At 41.7% G+C, this 23819-nt stretch overlaps 1 protein-coding gene across 1 annotated transcript in view; it reads right to left on the reverse strand.

Annotated features, from left to right (window-relative positions):
* LOC115154084 (glutamate receptor ionotropic, kainate 4-like) overlaps positions 1 to 23819 on the reverse strand; it is a 114699-nt gene that overhangs the window by 69257 nt on the left and 21623 nt on the right. The window contains exons 2-3 of the mRNA XM_029699947.1: positions 6790 to 6923; positions 5052 to 5216 (exon numbers count right to left, since the gene is read on the reverse strand). Coding sequence (XP_029555807.1) covers positions 5052 to 5216; positions 6790 to 6871 — 247 coding nt within the window. The 5' untranslated portion in view covers positions 6872 to 6923. The remainder of the gene's footprint in view (positions 1 to 5051; positions 5217 to 6789; positions 6924 to 23819) is intronic.

Here is a 23819-nt window from a genome sequence, read left to right on the forward strand (position 1 = left end):
TTAATACAATATAAAAGCAGAATTTGAAAGTATTGTTTACTTTTACAATATACAAGTAAATATGTACATTTTGTTTTATTGCATGTTTCTGGTAGTTTTGACCCATAGACTGGCAGGTCAATTCTTTTTGGCTTGGCTAGCCAGCTGGCTAATTGTTTTTGTTTGAATGATGCGTCTGGACACTGTACCAGCTTTTTTTGTTTCACCTGGCTGCTGGTTCCTGATCTTTTGAAACCTTCAATTGAGGAGTTTCCTAACACTTGAGAGGAATGGGAGATGCAGTAGAGGAATGCAGTGCTGAGGCAGAGGGCTCATAGTGAGGATGACTGGCTAATACTCTGAACTGTGTGTGGTGAGCTTTCTAGCACCCAGAGCTGCTGAGGCAAACATTGTGAAGGAGGATCTACCATTGGTTTTAATTGAAGACTAAATAGAAAGACTCCAACCACAGCCTAGACATACTGTAGTGTCACCTACATGGGCCCATTATGGAGGGATATCACAACACTACATCCCCACCCTTATGCAAAAAAAATACTCTCCCGGAATAAACACTATTTTTTATCAGACTGACAAGCGTGTCTTGGTTTGAGAGGCGTATCAAAGGGCGCCAGAATTACCAGAATTGTGTAACCCTGTGCAGAGCCTGTGGTCTATGGAATCATACAGTGCGTTTGAAAGTTTTCAGACCCATTGCATTTTCTACATTTTGTTACATAATAGCCTTATTCTAAAATGTATTACATAGTTTTTTCCCCCTCAATCTACACACAATACTCCATAATTTACGGGAATATCTCATTTACATAAGTATTCAGACCCTTTACTCAGTACTTTGTTGAAGCACCTTTGGTAGCGATTACAGCCTCGAGTCTTCTTGGGTATGACGCTACAAGCTTGGGACACCTGTTTTTGGGGAGTTTCTCCCATTCTTCTCTGCAGATCTTCACAAACTCTGTCAGGTTGCATGGGGAGCGTCGCAACACAGCTATTTTCAGGTCTCTCCAGAGATGTTAGCTCAGGTTCAAGTACGGGCTCTGGTTGGGCCACTCGAGGACATTCAGAGACATGACCCAAAGCCACTCCTGAGTTGTCTTGACTGTGTGCTTAGGGTTGTTGTCCTGTTGGAAGGTGAACCTTCGCACCAGTCTGAGGTCCTGAGCATTCTGGAGCAGGTTTTCATCAAGGATCTCTCTCTACTTTGTCTGTTCGATCCTGACTAGTCTCCCAGTCAGGCCAAAGAGTCTTGGTTTCATCAGACCAGAGAATCTTGTTTCTCATGGTCAGAGTCCTTTTAGGTGCCTTTTGTCAAACTCCAAGCGGGCTGTCATGTGCCTTTTACTGAGGAGTGGCTTCCGTCGGGCCACTCTACCATAAAGGCCTGATTGGTGGAGTGCTGCAGAGATGGTTGTACTTCTGGAAGGTTCTCCCATCTCCACAGAGGAACTCTGGAGCTCTGTCTGTGTGACCATCGCGTTCTTGGTCACCTCACCGACCAAGCCCCCCCCCCGATTGCTCAGCTTGGCTGGGCAGCCAGCTCTAAGAAGAGTCTTGATGGTTCCAAACTTCTTCCATTTAAGAACGATGGAGGCCACTGTGCTCTTGGGGACCGGAAATGCTGCGGAAATGTTTTGGTATCCTTCTGTGCCTCGACACAATCCTGTCTTAGACCATGGCTTGATTTTTGCTCTGACATGCACTGTCAATGGTGGAACCTTAAATAGACAGGTGCATGCCTTTCCAAATCATGTCCAATCAATTGAATTTACCACAGGTGGACTCCAATCAAGTTGTAGAAACGTCAAGGATGATCAATGGAAACAGGATGCACCTGAGCTCAATTTTGAGTCTCCTAGCAATGGTTCTGAATACTTATGTAAATAAGGTATGTTATTTTCTCTTTATTTTTAATACATTTACATCGCTTGATCGTTATGGGGTATTGTGTGAAGATTCAGGGAGAAAATAATTAAATCCATTTTAGAATAAGGCTGTAACGTAACAAAATGTGGAAGTCAAGGGGTCTGAATACTTTCCGAACGCACTGTATAGCTTCCATAATTGAATGTGTAGTGTAAATTGGACAATGATGAATCAATACCCTGTTTACAAATTTTCCCATTTATAATGGTCTAGTGGTACACATACTTTCAAGCAGCACTGTATATATACACAGTATGTGAACCCTACAGGGCTGGTCATTATTTTGCTATAAAATAAACATAAAATCCTTATCTAAACCCAATTCTAAATAAAGACTTTCCAAGTAAATTATATTTTCATTGTTAAATAAACCACTTTTGTTAAATAAGCAAACTCAGATTTGATGTGTGCAAAAATATGTGAACCCCTTCAGTCAATAACTTGTGGCACCTCCATTAGCAGCGACAACTTGGAGTAAACGCCTCCTATAGCCAGTAATCAGTCTCTGACATCTGTGTTGAGGGATTTTTGCCCACTCCTCCTTACAGAATGCCAATTGAGTGAGGTTTGAGGGGTGTCTGGCATGAAATGCCTGCGTCAGGTTCTGCCACAGCATCTCGATTGGATTTAGGTCAGGACTTTGACTTGGCCAAAACACAAATCTTCTTTCTCCTGAGTCATTCTTCGGTAGATTTGCATGAATTCTTTGGGTCGTTGTCTTGTTGGAAGACCCATTTTCGGCCCAGCTTTAGCTCCTTGACTGATGGCCTTACGTTCTGTTCAAGAATCTCCTGGTTTACCTCAGAATTCATGGTTCCCTTAATGATGTGGAGTTTCCTCCAGGGGAGGAAAAGGAGCCCCAGATCTTGACATTCCCACCACCATGCTTGACTGTTGGGATAAGGTTATTTTGGTGGTAGGCAGTGTTGGGTTTTCGGGGAACATAGCAGTGTTGATTGTGACCAAAAAGGTCAATTTTGGACTGATCGGTCCAGAGAACGGACTTACAGAAACCTTCAGGTTTGTCCAGGTGGTCTCTGGCAAAGTTAAGACAGGCAGTTTGTTTATTTTTTGACAGCAGAGGCTTCTTCCTAGCAACCCTCCCATGAATGGCATTTCAATTCAGGGTTCTTCTTATTGTTGAAGCATGCACAGTTACTTGAGATGCAGCAAGGGAGGTCTGCAAATCTCTAGATGTTATGGTTGGCTTTTACCTGATGTATTATTGTTCTTGTGGCTCTTGGGGATATTTTGGAAGAGTGTCCACTTCTAGGCCGAGTTGATGTCATGTTAAATGCTCTCCATTTGTAAATTACTTGCCTCACAGTGGACTGATGGAGATCAAATCTTTTTGAGATGATTTTATATCCTTCCCCAGACTGATGTGCTCTCACTACCCTCGTCCTGATGTCCTCTGAGCTCTCCTTTCCCTTCCTTTCGGCATGGTGTGCTTTGCATTTACCTGGATAGGTAACACCATCCAGGTAAATGCCCCGCCCAAACTCTTTCCTAATGATCTCTCCTTTGATGGGTTCATTTGGTACCCAATTGTTTACCCACCTGTTTCTACTTGATTTAACCAATACAACTTGGGGTTCACTTATTTTGGCACCTGCACTAATTCCTTTTTTATTTTGTTTTTCTACTACACACATGATTTCCTCTGCACCAACATATGCTATTGGTAAATATTAACCTGTTATGTCAGAGCAAAAAGACTGGTTCTGATAAAATTAAGGTTTCATGGTAAAAGAAAATCTTTAATTGCACAAGGGGTTCACATACTTTCAAGCAGCACTGTGTATGTGTGTGTGTATGTATATATAATCTCCCCACCAGAGACCAGGGTTCAATCCCTGTGTCCACTGTCCACCCTTCCTACTGTCTTCCGTTCTGTCTCCCCGTCTACTTCACTACTGTCTGAATCAAGTATTAAAAAGGAGAATTCCACTTTTAAAAATCGCTTGACATTTCCCGCAATGGCTGTGTCCCAACCAGGGCCAAAAGGGCTCTGGTCAAAAGTAGTGCTCTATATAGGGAATAGGGTGCTGTTTGGGATGCAGACAATTAGTCAGCAGTCCATTTCTAATCCTGTTTCAGAGGTATCCATTTCCACAGCCAACCAGCCGTGGAGAGGCCAAACTGGCCTGGGCCTTTATTGGAACTGGGGAAATGCATTTGTCATTTCCTTCCTGCCGGTCAACTAAAGGGTTGCATCCCAAATGGCACCCCATTCCCCATATAGTGCATAAATAGTATAATATCGGGAGTAGGGTGCCATTTGGGACGAAACCAATATGTTCTCTCTAGACTTCAGATAAATAAAAAAAGACTTTACATCCACTAGACTAGAGCAAGCATTGGAAATGCAGCCAGGTCACCCGTGATACAAGTCAGTATTCAATGTCCATCCATGTCTGAGGATGTTTGGAGATGACATGGAAACCGGCCACTAAGGGCAACAGTGAACGCTGTTACCTTCAAGTAGATTTCGGTTTTGCTAAGGCATTTTGGACGGGGATGGAGGATGGGTGTAAACATCGTGTCAAAGGTTGAATGTTTGAATTCACCAATAGAAAGTTGTTTTTGAGATTTTTTTGTTTTAAGCCTATCCCAAACCTTACCTTAACCATTCAGAGTTAATGCCTAAACTTAACCATAAACACTTTGAAATTTGACGTTTGGAACAACTTTGAAATTTGTTTGGGAAACATGGATGAACATCTAATTCGGACATGAGACTGTTAGAGCTTGTTGTGTAAATGGTACATAGGACAAGGGGATTTGTTTCTAGCTGTAAGACTTTGGCCGTATCCGAAATCTGTCTAGTCTACTTACTAAAACTACATACTGTACTAATCATACTATATACTATTTAGAACGTCGTACTGTTTAGTAAAAACGTATGAAGTAAGCAACAAATATCAAGTTCATTAGCCTATGCCCTGAGGGAACTTGGTTCCAGTTACAGTTGGAACCTTTGTATTAAAATATTTTACTTTTAATAAACACCAGTTTTGCCTCTGTCTTGAGCCTCTCTGAATTTTCTCTCATCACTGCCCTCCAAGTGTTCTGACACATAGAAAATACTTCAGTTTTTAGCACTGTATACCATTATCCTGACTTACTGGTGTCCCCTGTCTCGTACTCGCTGTCCCTCAGGAGTTCAAAAATGTCCACCTCCACTTTGCCCATCACAGAGAGGTTACTAACACGGTTGATGCCCTCTTTGGCCAGGGTGATAGCCAGGCGCTCACCACGACTGCACTCCATCGGGTCATCCAGAACAGCAGCTACAAGACACAGGGTGTGTTACGGTTCTGCCATTTTGAGGACTATGCCTAGGGTTGCAAAGTTTTGGTAACTTTCCCCAAATTCCCTGTTTTCCAGAAATTCCAGTTGGAATATTCCTGGAATCAGGAGGGAATAAGGAATCCTCCAACCAGGTTACCAGCTTTTTAAACCCTAACTATGCCATCAATGCCATAGCCTGGTGCCAGATCAGTTTCTGCTGTATAGCCAACTCCTATGGCCACTATCATGCCAAACATTACAGTTGAACTGCAATAGTATTCTCCCATTTGTGTTGATTGTGAGGACCTATAGGTTGATATAATTAACATATTTGGGAAAATCCTTTGCAATGAACGGTTTTTTATTTTGTTGATGAACATCTTTTTGGGGTGAATTTCTCCCAAACATGATCAGTGAGTAGACATTTTGATTGCTATATTTCTATGGCACAGGCTGTATTTGACAGGCAAAATAGCACAGATCTGTGCAAAATATACTGTAAAAATTATAACAATATACTGCATGACTAAATCAACTTTCAACAACAATGTGCATTAAAATGAGGTGCTTATTTAATCACTAAACGATGCATGCAATACATACAATGCATTTGTGAGTTGCAGTATTTGGAACTCACAATGGATATTAATCCCTTCCCGCCTATGTGAAATATTGATTATTTTGCTCACTGCTGTTTGCTCATGTAAAATGTCCCCCATTATGCATTTTCTCTAGAGGCAGAGCTAGAACAAAGGAGAGAGACAGACTGCAGTTGTCTGTGATAAAAAGTTTATTATGTTAAATGTCATGGGTTTTCTCTCTTTCCCCAAATGTCATGTACTGAATATGAAATAACACTCTGTCGTGTGAGGGAGTTCAAAAGTAGTGCAACCTAACAGAAATGCAATGATGGCTTTACTGCTCTCCAATAATGTTAAATTCTTTGAAAAAAGAATTCATTTCATAAGGTAAGCCAATGCTTGGATGGCAAGGAGAGAGGGATACACAGACAAACTTTTAGTTATCGTTCATATACCATTCAGTGAAATGTTGACCTGTATGAGAAGCTTGTCATAGTGAATGTTGCTGTTAAATAAACAAGTTATGCAGGGTCAGACAATGCCCTGTTTTTTCTGTTATTGTTTCTTTTAAGATAGAAAGCAATTTTCTGCTTCACAAATGCATTCAGTCACTAGAGCGTGCAAGGAAGTGACAGGAGCTCAAGTTGAGATTGCTAATAGAAAAGCAACACAAGCCACATTGTAACCGAAGGTGCCAAGTCCTTTGTCACCATCAAACTATATTAGTTAATACAGCACAGTAAGCAGTAGACTAGTATTCAATTCAATTAAGCCAGTTCTCACATCTCCAAATAGGATGATTTCCAATGAATGCAAATGTCTAATTTAAAGCACTGTTGAGTATTCAACCAAGCTGTGGTATAAGCAAAAATAGCTCTCACCGATTTTAGTATTTTCGACATTCAAACAATGCCAAATCCTTAAGAGGAATGTTGGCATGATAGTGCACTGCAATTGCACAGGCAGGAGGATAGTTTGGTGCATTACTTACCCAGTCTCAAGGTGAATGGATTGGTGGATATGCGCCCTGCACACATGGCTAAGAGCAGCAGAGCGGCCCACACCGGGTGCATCTTCTATGACTCCTCATGGGGCTTACCTTGGGGGTGCCCCTTTCACAGCCAGCTGCACACAACAAGAAGAAACCGTCAGCATAGATAGAATAGAGAACTATTCTATTCTCATCAATGCTGCGGTATCCCAGGACTCCCTGAGAAGCAGTGGCCATTGTTACTGTGTGGACTATAAATGGACTGTGCATAATCAATAACTTATCAACAAATTGGCATACAATGCACGAAATAAAAAAATAGGCGTATCAAATAAAATGTATTATAAAATGAATTTACTCTACCGCAGCAGCACACGACGGCACATTATTTGGGTCCTCATTCTCGGGTTGTAAAATTAAATGTATTACGCCGTCATAACTATAATACAGCTGCTTCTTTTGTCAAGTAAATAGTAATACACATGCATTATTAATCAGAGAGACAGAACATTCAATGTTTTCATTTGAAAACCTGCTCTGCTCTTTATTGAGGGCTGTATTACTGGGCAGTCTACCACTAATATGCTGCTAATTCATTTATCACAATGGGGAAGTGGCAATTAAGCAAACACACACAATGCTCAATCAATTCTCCCATATGCAATTACTGCAGATCACCGTGAATGGCTTTAAATGGCCCATGTGTAGGCAGCCATTAGCCTATAGAATACTGAATAGTGGGATGTCCAACCTGGTCTCGAAGCATTTCGTATTATTCTGTATGTAAATCCAAGACACTCCGTTTAGTATGATATGTTACGTTTGGTATGGTGTGTATTAATTTGAGGACGTCTATCACCCATTTCGTATGATATGTTCGGAATTTGCTCATCTAAAAATGTGTTACGAATTGGAAAACCGTAAATTAGTTAATTAAAGCTAACTAGGTGGCTAACATTAGCTAGGCTAGGGGTTAGGGTTAGCTAAAAGGGATAAGGTTAGGGGAAGGGTTGGCTAAAAGGGATAAGGTTAGGGGAAGGGTTGGCTAAAAGGGATAAGGTTAGGGGAAGGGTTAGCTAAAAGGGATAAGGTTAGGGGAAGGGTTGGCTAAAAGGGATAAGGTTAGGGGAAGGGTTGGCTAAAAGGGATAAGGTTAGGGGAAGGGTTGGCTAAAAGGGATAAGGTTAGGGGAAGGGTTAGCTAAAAGGGATAAGGTTAGGGGAAGGGTTGGCTAAAAGGGATAAGGTTAGGGGAAGGGTTGGCTAAAAGGGATAAGGTTAGGGGAAGGGTTGGCTAACATGCTAAATAGTTGCAAAGTAGATAAAAATAGTAAGTAGTTGAAAAGTTGCTAAAATGCTAAAGTTGTCCGTGATGAGATTAGAACTCACAACCTTTGGGTTGCTAGACGTTTGCATTATATGCAGACCCATCCACCCCGACCAACCACCCTATGTTTATTTTTGCCTTAAGTAACCATCCTTCTTATGTAACTTACTTTATCATAGAACATTTTGTGTCCCGGATTTACATCTATTATGTTACGTCTATGAGACCAGACTTAGATGTCTGTGAGTGTATACCACCTATGCAGTAACAACATATGTATGTTGTAACAGAGCTTGCACGATTGGCTATAAATTGTTGGAGAAAACAGACAAAAACAGCAAATCGGCTCCAAGTGATTTTAATTTAAGAAATCTATTCCCAAGTATTCCCACGCATAATAGAGAGAAACATGTGATTGTATACAAATGTAAGCAAGGTTTGAAATTATTTATGTTTTAGTCACACATCTGTTTTGGCTTGGTTTGTGTAGGGTTATGTTCAACTTTAAAGAAATACACTTCTCAAAACATCACAGACACAGTACCTCAGTTATTATTAAGACATGTAAAATATAGGTACAAAGAGTTTCAAACATCATTCAAGTGCACCTGAGCATGTACAGTGCCCTCAAAGTATTCACACCACTGGACTTTTCCCACATTTTGCTATGTTACAGCCTGAATTTAAAATGGATTAACTTGAGATTGTGTCACTGGCCTACACACAATACCCCATAATGTCAAAGTGGAATGTCTTTTTTACAAATTAATACAAAATTAAAAGCTGACATGTCTTGAGTCAATAAGTATACATCCCCTTTGTTATGGCAAGCCTAAATAAGTTAAGGAGTAAAAATGTGCTTAACATGTCACATAATAAGTTGCATGGACTCAGTGTGCAATAATCATGTTTATCATGATTATTTAAATGACGAACCTCATCTCTATACCATACACATACAATTATCTGCAAGGTTCCTCAGTCGAGCAGTGAATTTCAAACACAGATTCAACCACAAAGACCAGGAGGTTTTCCAATGCCTCGCAAAGTAGGGCACATATTGGTAGATGGGTAAAAATAATATCCCTTTGAGCATAGTGAAGTTATTAATTATACTTTGGATGGTGTATCAATACACCCAGTCACTACAAAGATACAGGCATCCTTCCTAATTCAGTTGCTAGAGAGGAAGGAAACCGCTCAGGGATTTCACTATGGAGTCAAACAGTTAGTTTTATCCTGTCACAGCCATTAAACTCTGAGGATGGATCAACATCATTGTGGTTACTCCACAATACTAACCTAAATGACAGAGTGAAAAGAAGGAAGCCTGTACAGAAGAAAAATATTTCAAAACATGCATCCTGTTTGAAATAAGGCAGTAAAGTAAAACTGCAAAGGTTTTGGCAAATAAATGTTTGGGGCAAATCCAACACATCACTGAGTATCACTCTGAATATTTTCAAGCATGGTGGTGGCTGCATCATGTTATGGGTATGCTTGTCATCGGCAAGGACTAGGGAGGAAAACCTGGTTATCTGCTTTCCACTAGACACTGTGACAAATTCACCTTTCAGCAGGACAAGAACCTAAAACACAACGCCAAATATACACTGGAGATCCTTACCAAGAAGACATTGAATGTTCTTGAGTGGCCTAGTTACAGTTTTGACTTAAATCTGCTTGAAAAGCTAAGGCAAGACTTGAAAAGGGCTTTCTAGTAATGACAGAGCTTGACAGAGAACCAACTTGACAGAGCTTGACAGAGAACCAACTTGACAGAGCTTGAAGATTTTTTATATAGAATAATGTGCAAATATTGTAAAATCCATGAAGCTCTTAAAGACTTACCCAGAAATAATTACAGCTGTAATCGCTGCCAAAGGTGATTCTAACATGACTCAGGGGTGTGAAAACTTATGTAAATGAGATTTCTGCATTTCATTTTCAATACATTTTAAAAAAAATCTAAAAACATCTTTTCATTTTGTCATTATGGGGTATTGTGTGTAGTTGGGTGAGGGGGAAAAAATAATTAAATACATTTTGAATTCAGGCTGTAACACAACAAAATGTGGAATAGGGTCAATGGGATATGAATACTTTCTGAAGGCATGTGACAATTTGACTTAAAGATCCAATGCAGCCGTTTTCATCTCAATATCAAATTATTTCTGGGTAACGATTAAGTACCTTGATCGTTTTCAATTCAAATGGTCAAAAACAAACAAAAATAGCTTCTTAGCAATTTCTCAAGCAAGAATTTAGCTGGACTGTGTATTTGTATTTATTATGGGTCCCCATTAGCTGCTGCCAAGGCAGCAACTGCTCTTCCTGGGGTCCAGCAAAATTAGTCAGTTTATACAATGCATTCATTGATTTTACAATGCATTACAATGCATTCATTGATTTTACAACACACTGTGTGCCCTCAGGCCCCTACTCCACCACTACCACCTACAGTGAGGGAAAAAAGTATTTGATCCCTGCTGATTTTGTACGTTTGCCCACTGACAAATAAATGATCAGCCTATAATTTTAATGGTAGGTTTATTTTAACAGTGAGAGTCAGAATAACAACAAAAAAATCCAGAAATGCGCATGTCAAAAATGTTATAAACTGATTTGCATTTTAATGAGGGAAATAGGTATTTGACCACTCTGTAAAACATGAAATGTTGGTGGCAAAACCCTTGTTGGCAATCACAGAGGTCAGACGTTTCTTGTAGTTGGCCACCAGGTTTGCACACATTTCAGGAGGGATTTTGTCCCACTCCTCTTTGCAGATCTTCATTGAGTCATTAAATTTTCGAGGCTGACGTTTGGCAACTCAAACCTTCAGCTCCCTCCACAGATTTTCTATTGGATTAAGGTCTGGAGACTGGCTAGGCCACTCCAGGACCTTAATGTGCTTCTTCTTGAGCCACTCCTTTGTTGCCTTGGCCGTGTGTTTTGGGTCATTGTCATGCTGGAATACCCATCCACAAACCATTTTCAATGCCCTGGCTGAGGGAAGGAGGTTCTCACCCAAGATTTGACGGTACATGGCCCCGTCCATCGTCCCTTTGATGCGGTGAAGTTGTCCTGTCCCCTTAGCAGAAAAACACCCCCAAAGCAAAATGTTTCCACCTCCATGTTTGACGGTGGGGATGGTGTTCTTGGGGTCATAGGCAGCATTCCTCCTCCTCTTCCAAACACGGCGAGTTGAGTTGATGCCAAAGAGCTCCATTTTGGTCTCATCTGACCACAACACTTTCACCCAGTTGTCCTCTGAATCATTCAGATGTTCATTGGCAAACTTCAGACGGGCATGTACAGTATATGTGCTTTCTTGAGCAGGGGGACCTTGCGGGCGCTGCAGGATTTCAGTCCTTCACGGCGTAGTGTGTTACCAATTGTTTTCTTGGTGACTATGGTCCCAGCTGCCTTGAGATCATTGACAATATCCTCCCGTGTAGTTCTGGGCTGATTCCTCACCGTTCTCATGATCATTGCAACTCCACGAGGTGAGATCTTGCATAGAGCCCCAGGCCGAGGGAGATTGACAGTTCTTTTGTGTTTCTTCTATTTGCGAATAATCGCACCGACTGTTGTCACCTTCTCACCAAGCTGCTTGGCGATGGTCTTGTAGTCCATTCCAGCCTTGTGTAGGTCTACAATCTTGTCCCTGACATCCTTGGAGAGCTCTCTGGTCTTGGCCATGGTGGAGAGTTTGAAATCTGATTGATTGATTGCTTCTGTGGGCAGGTTTCTTTTATACAGGTAACAAACTGAGATTAGGAGCACTCCCTTTAAGAGTGTGCTCCTAATCTCAGTTTGTTACCTGTATAAAAGACACCTGGGAGCCAGAAATCTTTCTGATTGAGAGGGGGTCAAATACTTATTTCCCTCATTAAAATGCAAATCAAATTATAACATTTTTGCCATGCGTTTGTCTGGATTTTTGTTGTTGTTATTCTGTATCTCACTGTTCAGATAAACCTACCATTAAAATTATAGACTGATCATTTCTTTGTCAGTGGGCAAATGTACAAAATCAGCAGGGTATCAAATACTTTTTTACCTCACTGTATGTCTCTATAAGCTTGGCACATCTAGCCACTGGGATTTTTGCCCATTCTTCAAGGCAAAACTGCTCCAGCTCCTTCAAGTTGGATGGGTTCTGCTGGTGTACAGCAATTTTAAGTCATACCACAGATCCTCAATTTGATTGAAGTCTGGGCTTTGACTAGGCCATTCCAAGACATTTAAATGTTTCCCCTTAAACTACTGAAGTGTTGCTTTAGCAGTATGCTTAGGGTCATTGTCCTGTCTGGAAGGTGAACCTCTGTCCCAGTCTCAAATCTCTGGAAGACTGAAACAGGTTTCCCTCAAGTATTCCCCTGTATTTAGCGCCATCCATCATTCATTCAATTCTGGCCAGTTTCCCAGTCCCTGCTGATGATAAACATCCCCACAGCATGATGCTGCCACCACCATGCTTCCCTGTGGGGATGGTGTTCTCGGGGTGATGAGAGGTGTTGGATTTGCGGCAGACGTAGCGTTTTGCTTGATGGCCAAAAAGCTACATTTTAGTCTCATCTGACCAGAGTACCTTCTTCCATATGTTTGGGGAGTCTCCCACATGCCTTTTGGCGAACACCAAATGGGTTTGCTTATTTTTTTCTTTAAGCAATGGCTTTTTTTCTGGACACTCTTCTGTAAAGCCCAGCTCTGTGGAGTGTACGGCTTAAAGTGGTCCTATGGACAGATACTCCAATCTCTGCTGTGGAGCTTTGCAGCTCCTTCAGGGTTATCTTTGGTCTCTTAGTTGCCTCTCTGATTAATTCCCTCCTTGCCTGGTCCGCGAGTTTTGGTGGGCGGCCCTCTCTTGGTAGGTTTGTTGTGGTGCCATGTTCTTTCCATTTTTTTAAATAATGGATTTAATGGTGCTCCGTGGGATGTTCAAAGTTTTGGTTATTTTGTATAACCCAACCCTGATCTGTACTTCTCCACAACTTTGTCCCTGACCTGTTTGGAGAGCTCCTTGGTCTTCATGGTGCTGCTTGCTTGGTGGTGCCCCTTGCTTAGTGGTGTTGTAGACTGGGGCCTTTCAGAACAGATGTATATATACTGAGATCATGTGACAGATCATGTGACACTTAGATTGCACACAGGTGGACTTTATTTAACTAATTTTGTGACTTCTGAAGGTAATTGGTTGCACCAGATCTTATTTAGGGGCTTCATAGCAAAGGGGGTGAATACATACGCACACACCACTTTTCCGTTTATTTATTTTTTAATTTGAAACAAGGTATTTTTTTCATTTCACTTACCAATTCGGATTATTTTGTGTATGTCCATTATATGAAATCCAAAATCTGTTTAAATTACAGGTTGTAATGCAACAAAATAGGAGAAACGCCAAGGGGGATGATTACTTTTGCAAGGCACTTATATTCCTACCTTTTTGACTTAACTCGCAGTATCAAATGTCTGCCAGTGTTGAATGTTATGGTTAAAGTTTGACGTCAAACTGGGCCGAGGGCACACTGATAATGTCCATGACACTATGTAATTCTGTAACCGCTGATGTTGTCTTCCTCTCGGGCTGGTATTTACAGAACACTTGGTACTGTTGGATTAGAATATAGGCCCGCTATACATTTTTTATCTGCTTTATATATAAAACCCAGGAAAATCTAGTTTTTGACTGACTGCACTGGACCTTTAAAGTTAAATATATTTAACCTTTATTTATCCAGGCGAGTCAATTAAGAACAAATTCTTATTTACAATGAAGGCCTGGCAAAAAGGTGTGTCGCTATTTTCTTCTCAAAACTAAGTGTCATAATGTAGCATTCCGCCAAACAGTCTATAGGATCACATAAATATTAAAACAAACTGGTTTTGGGACATTTTTGGAACGCAGTCGAATGTGTGGCTGAACCCTATCTAGTGTGTAGCACAGCCACTTTCTAAATAATAAATTTTTGTAGGAAGAATGCCAGGACAAACTTTCTTATGGATTAATTTAACCGTTACCAAGGTAGGACTGCAATCTAATTTTGGTGGGAAATACAGTATGCTAGCCAGTCAGTGGTGTAAAGTACTTAAGTAGTACTTCAAAGTATTTTTACTTAAGTAGTTGTTTGGGGTATCTGTACTTTACCTTACTATTTATATTTATTACAACTTTTACTCCACTACATTCCTAAAGAAAATATGTACATTTTTCCTGACACCCAAAAGTACTCGTTACATTTGGAATGCGCAGGCAGGACAGCAATATGGAATAATTCACCACCTATCAATAGGTGGGGCTCACTAAATACTGGATTTGTAAAATATGTCTGAGTGTTGGGAGTGTGCCCTTGTCTGGCAGTAACAAAACAAGAAAATGTTGATGTATAGCATTTACTTTAACTCAAGTATGACAATTTATTTTTTCCACCACTGTACTTAAGTATATTTAAAACCAAATACTTTTAGACATTTACTCAATGTGACGATCGTCAAAAGGAGTAGACCAAGGTGCAGCGTGATAAGTGCTCATGATATTTTTATTTTAACTCAGACCACTAAAACATTAAACAACGGAAAACAAACGTCACGTTCTGCAGGCTAACTGAGCTGTACAAAAACAAGATCCCACACAGAAAGAGGGGAAAAGGGCTGCCTACGTATGATTCCCAATCAGAGACAACAATAGACAGCTGCCTCTGATTGGAAACCATACTAGGCCAATCAAAGGAAAAAACAACATAGAAATATCACACATAGAATGCCCACCCCATGTCAAACCCTGACCTAACCAAACAGAGAAAAACGTCTCTCTCAGCTCAGGGCGTGACACTCAAGTAGTATTTTACTGGGTGACTCACTTTTACTTTAGTAATTTTCTATTAAGGTATCTTTACTTTTACTCAAGTATGACAATTGGGTACTTTTTCCATCACTGTAGCTAGGTAAGTTTTAGGTGTCTGTTGAAAAATGGTCTACTAACTTTATGATACGAGTTCATATGGGTAACATTCTCATGGGTTTAAATTATTATTTTTTTCTTCTGGTGGTTTTTATTTTTGCATCTTGCTCTCAATGTGTCCATTGGCATTAACATTAGCTGCCAGCTGCCTCCCAGAGCATGTGGAAGGCAATAGTGCTCAGCTAGCTGGCTAACCTTGGGCTGGCTTTGCAAGGTAATACGTTGGAACAACCATTGCTTGTGATAATGAAAAACACTGCAGTCATTCAGTCATGTACAGGCAGCATTTTGGTTTAAATGGAAATCATATGGAGGTTATTTGGATACAATAGCAAGTCTGCGTTGGAAATTCAACAATGTAATAGCGAAGCAGCATACTCCTCTTGCTAATCTTGGCCTGTTCTTATATATAAAAAGGAATGTTTCCCACAGCTCTACAGTATTAAACACATTATGGCTGCAATCAAAAGTTAAAATGCCAATGACATCTACCATTTGCATAATAAAACTACCATTTTGGACGTTAACCTTTAAGTTAATGGATCTGCGAGAGTCATGTTAATGGCTCAGTTGGTAGCATGGTGTTTGCAACGCCAGGATTGTGGGTTACAGTAGATTCCCATGGAGGACAAGTATGAAAATGTATGCACTCACTACTGTAAGTCGCTTTGGATAAGAGCGTCTGCTAAATGACTAAAGAAAGCCATCCTGGCTCCAAGATACCAAAGTTCAATTTCAATGCCTCCGAATTGATAAGCAGGACCATGGTCCGATGTCTCTAACATGAGAATACTCTCAGCAGAGATTAGGAACATTGTTGAGAGGACACCGTGAGGAATTAATGAAGTTTTGGCGACGAAATGTTGACATTGACACTTCTGAAGTAAGGAAAGCTTAGGGAGCTCAGAAACCCAATGGACTGTGGAGCCGTGACACATCATTGAACGAAGTAAGGACCTATTTGAAATAAGACTTAATTGGACTCTTTCATTTGCATTTCATTATGCATCTGTTTTATAGACGTGATTTTGCCATTTCAGATTAACCACTTTAGAAGATTAGCGGTCACAATATTAGTGGCTATTTTATGAAATAAAAAGAGGTCGTGGCTTTGAAATTCAATCAATTTTGAAATAATGTTCCCTTATTGCAACCTTTCACCCAAGCTGTTGTTGGTTGTAAATCAAGTGCAGGGTTCCATGCCGGAATCTCATCAGTATTCATTAAAACTAATTTGATGAAGCAAAAGGTGATCCTGAGATAATATTTTGTTCTGCTGGGCAACAGTGATACACCGTGTGACTGATCTCAAACATCTCCCCTTCAAGTGAAGAGGAAATGCAGTACACACTGGGTCCAAGCCATGACCCTGATTGAAGACGCACATTAAATAATATCCACATAAGAAAGAAAACACAGTGAGAAAATCCCGAGCAAGCTGCAGGAGACAGATAAAGCTGATACATCTCCGGGCTCATCCCCCATCTGCGGTGTGTCACTCTCCCTGGAAATAAATGGTGGTGTGAAGAATCACCTATTTAATATGCGGACTGCATAAACAGAAACAAGACAGGTGGTGGGATTCACAATAGGATTAGGCTGAACAGGAGGATACCAGTACTGTGATATCAGTTTTGTGCAGCGAAATGTCACTAATGCAACTCTAATACAGCCTTTCTGGTGCAAACTATTTCTGATAAAGTTCAATTTCTGGCTAGATACCAGAGAGCAAGAGTTATTTTCAATAGTGAGGGTCTGGCTAAAAATGTCAATCAAAATGCAGAGTTGGAGCAAATTGTTGCCAGAAAGCCCTTTAGTCTATCAATCCAGCTGAGGTATGAAGACACAATCCTCTTTGGCTATGCCTCCATGTGGTGTGGTGACATGGCATCATACCAAAAAGCATGGCTGGGTGAATTTGATCCCTCTCATCTAGCAGCTATTCAACCAAATAGTTTACTTCTGCAGCCTTTACCACTTTACCTTGGTGTGCTTTCATCAAGGTCTTATTGGTCAGGAAAATAGTAATCTCTGAACCAAGAACCCAGTTTCGCATGCGCTAGCTAGCTAACAGGATTTACTTTTGGGAGAGGAAGTGGCTGAATTTAAACTAATAGAAACAGCAGATTCTGCTCCTCCCCAGTACAGAACCACTACGAACATGACCAAAGACACTTATTGATAAGACCGGGAACAATTAGAATTTCCCAGAGGAAAAAAATTCACACTTAGCCGTCATGTTGGGCATGTGCGTTTGTCTACCGGATAGCAACCACAGTGCCACCAATGAGAATCAGCCTTAGCAAAGCATCTGCACATGTGCACAGGGATTTCCCCCACTCTAGAAACATTATTTTCCTCACAATGATTGGATCCATTAACTTATGGGATGTTGGGTTTTAATGAAAAGAGGTGTCTTATGAGAAGTTTGATAAAATATGAATATTTACACGTTTGGCAATGTTTTATCGGAGGAATAGGTCTATACGCTCTTCCACCAACCCCTGCGTGGCTGATTGTCATACTACAATGAAAAAAAAGTGTGACGGCTAATGCTAACAAGCTAAGCCATATTTTTTTTTACTTTACAATTAAACTTCCCGCCTCCACTTCAAGCACCACTTTGATACTTATAAAGCAGGTAGGTATTCTCGAACTGGGGTACATGTAACCCGGCCATCGGGGGTACGCCAAATCAAAATGTGATTCACATTTTATTTTTTATTATATATATATTTTTCCAAACAGTCCATATATGTTTTCCAACGGGGCTATACATTTGGGTGAGGTTTTTCTCTCGCCTGAGTAGCCTCGTTTCACTGCCAAAAGTGTAAATTGAACCATCTAGTGTATATCAAAATAATAACACAATGTCAAATACAGGTAGCCTAGTCAAATAGTGAACATATAATCACATTAACCATTACTCTCTCATGGAATTTCCGCTAACGGTCCGTATGTAGCCAAACGTAGCAGCTGCTCATGTTTGTATCTGTACTGATGGCGCAAGCCATGACAGACACAGTGGAGTGGTAACGCGCGTGCAAGTAGTTGCTCCCAACGCCACTTGGGTACACTGCAGCATCCACTGAGAGGCTCTTGCTGCCAAGGGAATGCCTGACCGCTTGAAAGACGTTTTGGACACTACAGTGAAAATGGTTAACTTTGTTAAAGCAAAGCCTCTGAACTCTCGTGTATTTTCTGCACTATGCAATGTTATGGGCAGCAACCATTTAACGCTTTTAAAACATACATAAGTGCGCTGGTTATCAAGGGGAAAAGTATTGACACTTTTTTTTTTAAATTGTGAGACGAGCTTAAAGTTTTCTGTACTGACCATAATTTTCACTTGTCTGACCACTTGCATGATGACGAGTTTCTCACACGACTGGCCTATCTGGGTGATGTTTTTTCTTGCCTGAATGATCTGAATCTAGGATTACAGGGACTCTCTGCAACTATATTTAATGTGCAGTACAAAATTGAGACTATGATAAAGAAGTTGGAGCTCTTCTCTGTCTGCATTAACAAGGACAACACACAGGTTTTTCCATCATTGTATGATTTTTTTGTGTGCAAATGAACTCAAGCTTACGGACAATGTCAAATGGGATATAGCGACGCACCTGAGTGAGTTGGATGTGCAATTACGCAGGTACTTTTTACGGATGACACAAAGAACTGGATTCGTTATCCCTTTCATGCCCTGCCTCCAGTCCACGTACTGATATCTGAACAAGAGAGCCTCATCAAAATTGCAACAAGCGGTTCTGTGAAAATGTAATTTAATCAGAAGCCACTGCCAGATTTCTGGATTGGGCTGCGCTCAGAGTATCCTGCCTTGGCAAATCGCACTGTTAAGACACTGATGCCCTTTGCAACCCCGTACCTATGTGAGAGTTGATTCTCAGCCCTCACTAGCATGAAAACTAAATACAGGCAGACTGTGTGTGGAAAATGATTTAAGACTGAGACTCCAATTTTTATTCATTTTTATTTCACCTTTATTTAACCAGGTAGGTTAACCAGTTGAGAAGTTCTCATTTACAACTGCGTCCTGGCCAAGATAAAGCAAAGCAGTGCGACACAAACACAGAGTTACACATGGGATGAAGAAACGTACAGTCAATAACATAATAGAAATAAATCCATATACATTGTGTGCAAATGTAGTAAGATTAGGGAGGTAAGGCAATAAATAGGCCATAGTGGCAAAATAATTACAACTTAGCAATCAAACACTAGAGTGATAGATGTGCAGAAGATGAATGTGCAAGTAGAGATACTGGGGTGCAAAGGAGCAAAAAAATAAATAACAATATGGGGACGAGGTAGTTGGGTGGGATATTTACAGATGGGCTGTGTACAGGTGCAATGATCGGTAAGCTGCTCTGACAGCTGATACTTAAAGTTAGTGAGGGAGATATAAGACTCCAGTTTCAGTGATTTTTGCAATTCGTTCCAGTCATTGGCAGCAGAGAACTGGAAGGAAAGGCTTTGGGGATAACCAGTGAAATATACCTGCTGGAGCGCGTGCTACGGGTGGGTGCTTCTATCGTGACCAGTAAACTGAGATAAGGCGGAGCTTTACCTAGCAAAGACATATAGATGCAAAGACATATTGTTTGGCGACAAATATGAAGTGAGGGCCAGCCAACGAGAGCGTACAGGTCGCAGTGGTAGGTAGTATATGGGGCTTTGGTGACAAAACAGATAGCACTGTGATAGACTACATCCAATTTGCTGAGTAGAGTGTTAGAGGCTATTTTGTAAATGACATTGCCGAAGTCAAGGATAGGTAGGCTAGTCAGTTTTACGATGGGATGTTTGGCGACATGAGTGATGGATGCTTTGTTGCGAAATAGGAAGCCGATTCTAAATTTAATTTTGGATTGGAGATGCTTAATGTGAGTCTGGAAGGAGAGTTTACAGTTTAACCAGACACCTAGGTATTTGTAGCTGTCCACATATTCTAAGTTAGAACCGTCCAGAGTAGTACTAGACGGAAGGGCAGGTGTGGGCAGCGATCGGTTGAAGAGCATGCGTTTTAGTTTTACTTGCATTTAAGAGCAGTTGGAGGCCACGGAAGGAGTGTTGTATGGCATTGAAACTCGTTTGGAGGTTTGTTAACAGTGTCCAAAGAAGGGCGAGAAGTATACAGAATGGTGCCGTCTGCGTAGAGGTGGATCAGAGAATCACCAGCAGCAAGAGCGACATCATTGATGTATACAGAGAAAAGAGTCGGCCCGAGAATTGAACCCTGTGGCACCCCCATAGAGTCTGCCAGAGGTCTGGACAAAAGGCCCTCCGATTTGACACACTGAACTCTATCTGAGAAGTAGTTGGTGAACCAGACGAGGCAGTCATTTGAGAAACCAAGGCTGTTGAGTCTGCCAATAAGAATGTGGTGATTGACAGAGTCGAAAGCCTTGGTCAGGTCGATGAAGACGGCTTCACAGTATTGTCTTTTATCGATGGAGGTTATGATATCATTTAGGACCTTGAGTGTGGCTGAGGTGCACCTATGACCCGCTCGGAAACCAGATTGCATAGTGGAGAAGGTACGGTGGGATTCGAAATGGTTGTTTGTTAACTTGGCTTTCGAAGACTTTCAAAGACAAGGTAGGATAGATATAGGTCTGTAACAGTTTGGGTCTAGAGTGTCTCCCCCTTTGAAGAGGGGAATGACCGCGGCAGCATTCCAATCTTTAGGGATCTCAGACAATACGAAAGAGAGGTTGAACAGGCTAGTTACAGGGGTTGCAACAATTGCAGGGGAAATATTTAGAAAGAGAGGGTCCAGATTGTCTAGCCCAGCTGATTTGTAAGGGTCCAGATTTTGCAGCACTTTCAGAACATCAGCTATCTGGATTTGGGTGAAGGAGAAGTGGGGGAGGCTTGGGCAAGTTGCTGTGGGGGATGCAGAGCTGTTGACCGGGGTAGGGGAAGCCAGGTGGAAAGCATGGCCAGCTGTAGAAAAATGCTTATTGAAATTATCGATTATCGTAGATTTATCGGTGGTGAGTGTTTCCTAGCCTCAGTGCAGTGGGCAGCTGGGAGGAGGTGCTCTTATTCTCCATGGACTTTACAGTGTCCCAAAACTTTTTGGAGTTTGTGCTGCAGGATGCAAATTTCTGTTTGAAAAAGCTAGCCTTTGCTTTCCTAACTGCCTGTGTATATTGGTTCCTAACTTCCCTGAAAAGTTGCATATCGCAGGGGCTATTCGATGCAAATGCAGAATGTCACAGGATGTTTTTGTGCTGGTCAGGGACAGTCAAGTCTGGAGTGAACCAAGGGCTATATCTGTTCTTAGTTCTAAATGTTTTGAATGGGGTATGCTTATTTAAGATGATGAGGAAAGCACTTTTAAAGAATAACCAGGCATCCTCTACTGCCGGAATGAGGTCAATATCCTTCCAGGATACCCGGGCCAGGTCGATTAGAAAGGCCTGCTCACTGAAGCGTTTTAGGGAGCGTTTGACAGTCCTCCGGGCAGCCGAGCGGAAATGGAGGAAAACTAGTCTCCCTGCGGACCTGGCATCTATTCACTCCCTCCTCTCTACATTTTCTTCCTCTGTTTCTGCTGCTAAAGCCACTTTCTACCACTCCAAATTCCAAGCATCTGCCTCTAACCCTAGGAAGCTCTTTGCAACCTTCTCCTCCCTCCTGAATCCCCCTCCCCCCTCCTCCCTCTCTGCGGATGACTTTGTCAACCATTTTGAAAAGAAGGTTGACAACATCCGATCCTCATTTGTTAAGTCAAACGACACCGCTGGTCCTGCTCACATTGCCCTACCCTATGCTTTGACCTCTTTCTCCCCTCTCTCTCCAGATGAAATCTTGCGACTTGTGACGGCCGGCCACCCAACAACCTGCCCGCTTGACCCTATCCCCTCCTCTCTTCTCCAGACCATTTCCGGAGACCTTCTCCCTTACCTCACCTCACTCATCAACTCATCCTTGACCGCTGGCTACGTCCCTTCCGTCTTCAAGAGAGTGAGAGTTGCACCCCTTCTCAAAAAACCTACACTCGATCCCTCCAATGTCAACAACTACAGACCAGTATCCCTTCTTTCTTTTCTCTCCAAAACTCTTGAGCGTGCCGTCCTTGGCCAGCTCTCTTGCTATCTCTCTCAGAATGACCTTCTTGATCCAAATCAGCCAGGTTTCAAGACTGGTCATTCAACTGAGACTGCTCTTCTCTGTGTCACGGAGGCTCTCCGCACTGCTAAAGCTAACTCTCTCTCCTCTGCTCTCATCCTTCTAGACCTATCTGCTGCCTTTGATACTGTGAACCATCAGATCCTCCTCTCCACCTTCTCCGAGTTGGGCATCTCCGGCGCGGCTCACTCTTGGATTGCGTCCTACCTGACAGGTCGCTCCAAGCAGTTGGCGTGGTGAGAATCTGTCTCCGCACCACGTGCTCTCACCACTGGTGTCCCCCAGGGCTCAGTTCTAGGCCCTCCCCTATTCTCGCTATACACCAAGTCACTTGGCTCTGTCATATCCTCACATGGTCTCTCCTATCATTGCTACACAGACGACACACAATTAATCTTCTCCTTTCCCCCTTCTGATAACCAGGTGGCGAATCGCATCTCTGCATGTCTAGCAGACATATCAGTGTGGATGATGGATCACCACCTCAAGCTGAACCTCGGCAAGACGGAGCTGCTCTTCCTCCCGGGGAAGGACTGCCCGTTCCATGATCTCGCCATCACGGTTGACAACTCCATTGTGTCCTCCTCTCAGAGTGCTAAGAGCCTTGGTGTGACCCTGGACAACACCCTGTCGTTCTCCGCTAACATCAAGGCGGTGACCCGATCCTGTAGGTTCATGCTCTACAACATTCGCAGAGTACGACCCTGCCTTACACAGGAAGCGGCGCAGGTCCTAAACCAGGCACTTGTCATCTCCCGTCTGGATTACTGCAACTTGCTGTTGGCTGGGCTCCCTGCCTGTGCCATTAACTTCTTACATCTAGACGTTCCGCTAGCGGAACACCTGCTCCAATATCCAATGATGGGCGTGGCGCGAAATACAAACTCCTCTAAAATCCGAAAACTTCCATTTTTCAAACATATGACTATTTTACAGCTTTTTAAAGACAAGACTCTCGTTAATCTAACCACACTGTCCGATTTCAAAAAGGCTTTACAGCGAAAGCAAAACATTAGATTATGTCAGCAGAGTACCCAGCCAGAAATAATCAGACACCCATTTTTCAAGCTAGCATATAATGTCACAAAAAACAAAACCACAGCTAAATGCAGCACTAACCTTTGATGATCTTCATCAGATGACAACCCTAGGACATTATGTTATACAATGCATGCATGTTTTGTTCAATCAAGTTCATATTTATATAAAAAAACAGCTTTTTTACATTAGCATGTGACGTTCAGAACTAGCATACCCCCCGCAAACTTCCGGTGAATTTACTAAATTACTCACGATAAACGTTCACAAAAAACACAACAATTATTTTAAGAATTATAGATACAGAACTCCTCTATGCACTCGATATGTTCGATTTTAAAATAGCTTTTCGGTGAAAGCACATTTTGCAATATTCTCAGTAGATAGCCCAGCCATCACGGCTAGCCATTTAGACACCGACCAAGTTTAGCCCTGACCAAAGTCAGATTTACTATAAGAAAAATGTTATTACCTTTGGTGTTCTTCGTCAGAATGCACTCCCAGGACTTCTACTTCAATAACAAATGTTGGTTTGGTC

Source organism: Salmo trutta, chromosome 19, assembly GCF_901001165.1.
Source record: "Salmo trutta chromosome 19, fSalTru1.1, whole genome shotgun sequence".
Taxonomy (NCBI): domain Eukaryota; kingdom Metazoa; phylum Chordata; class Actinopteri; order Salmoniformes; family Salmonidae; genus Salmo; species Salmo trutta.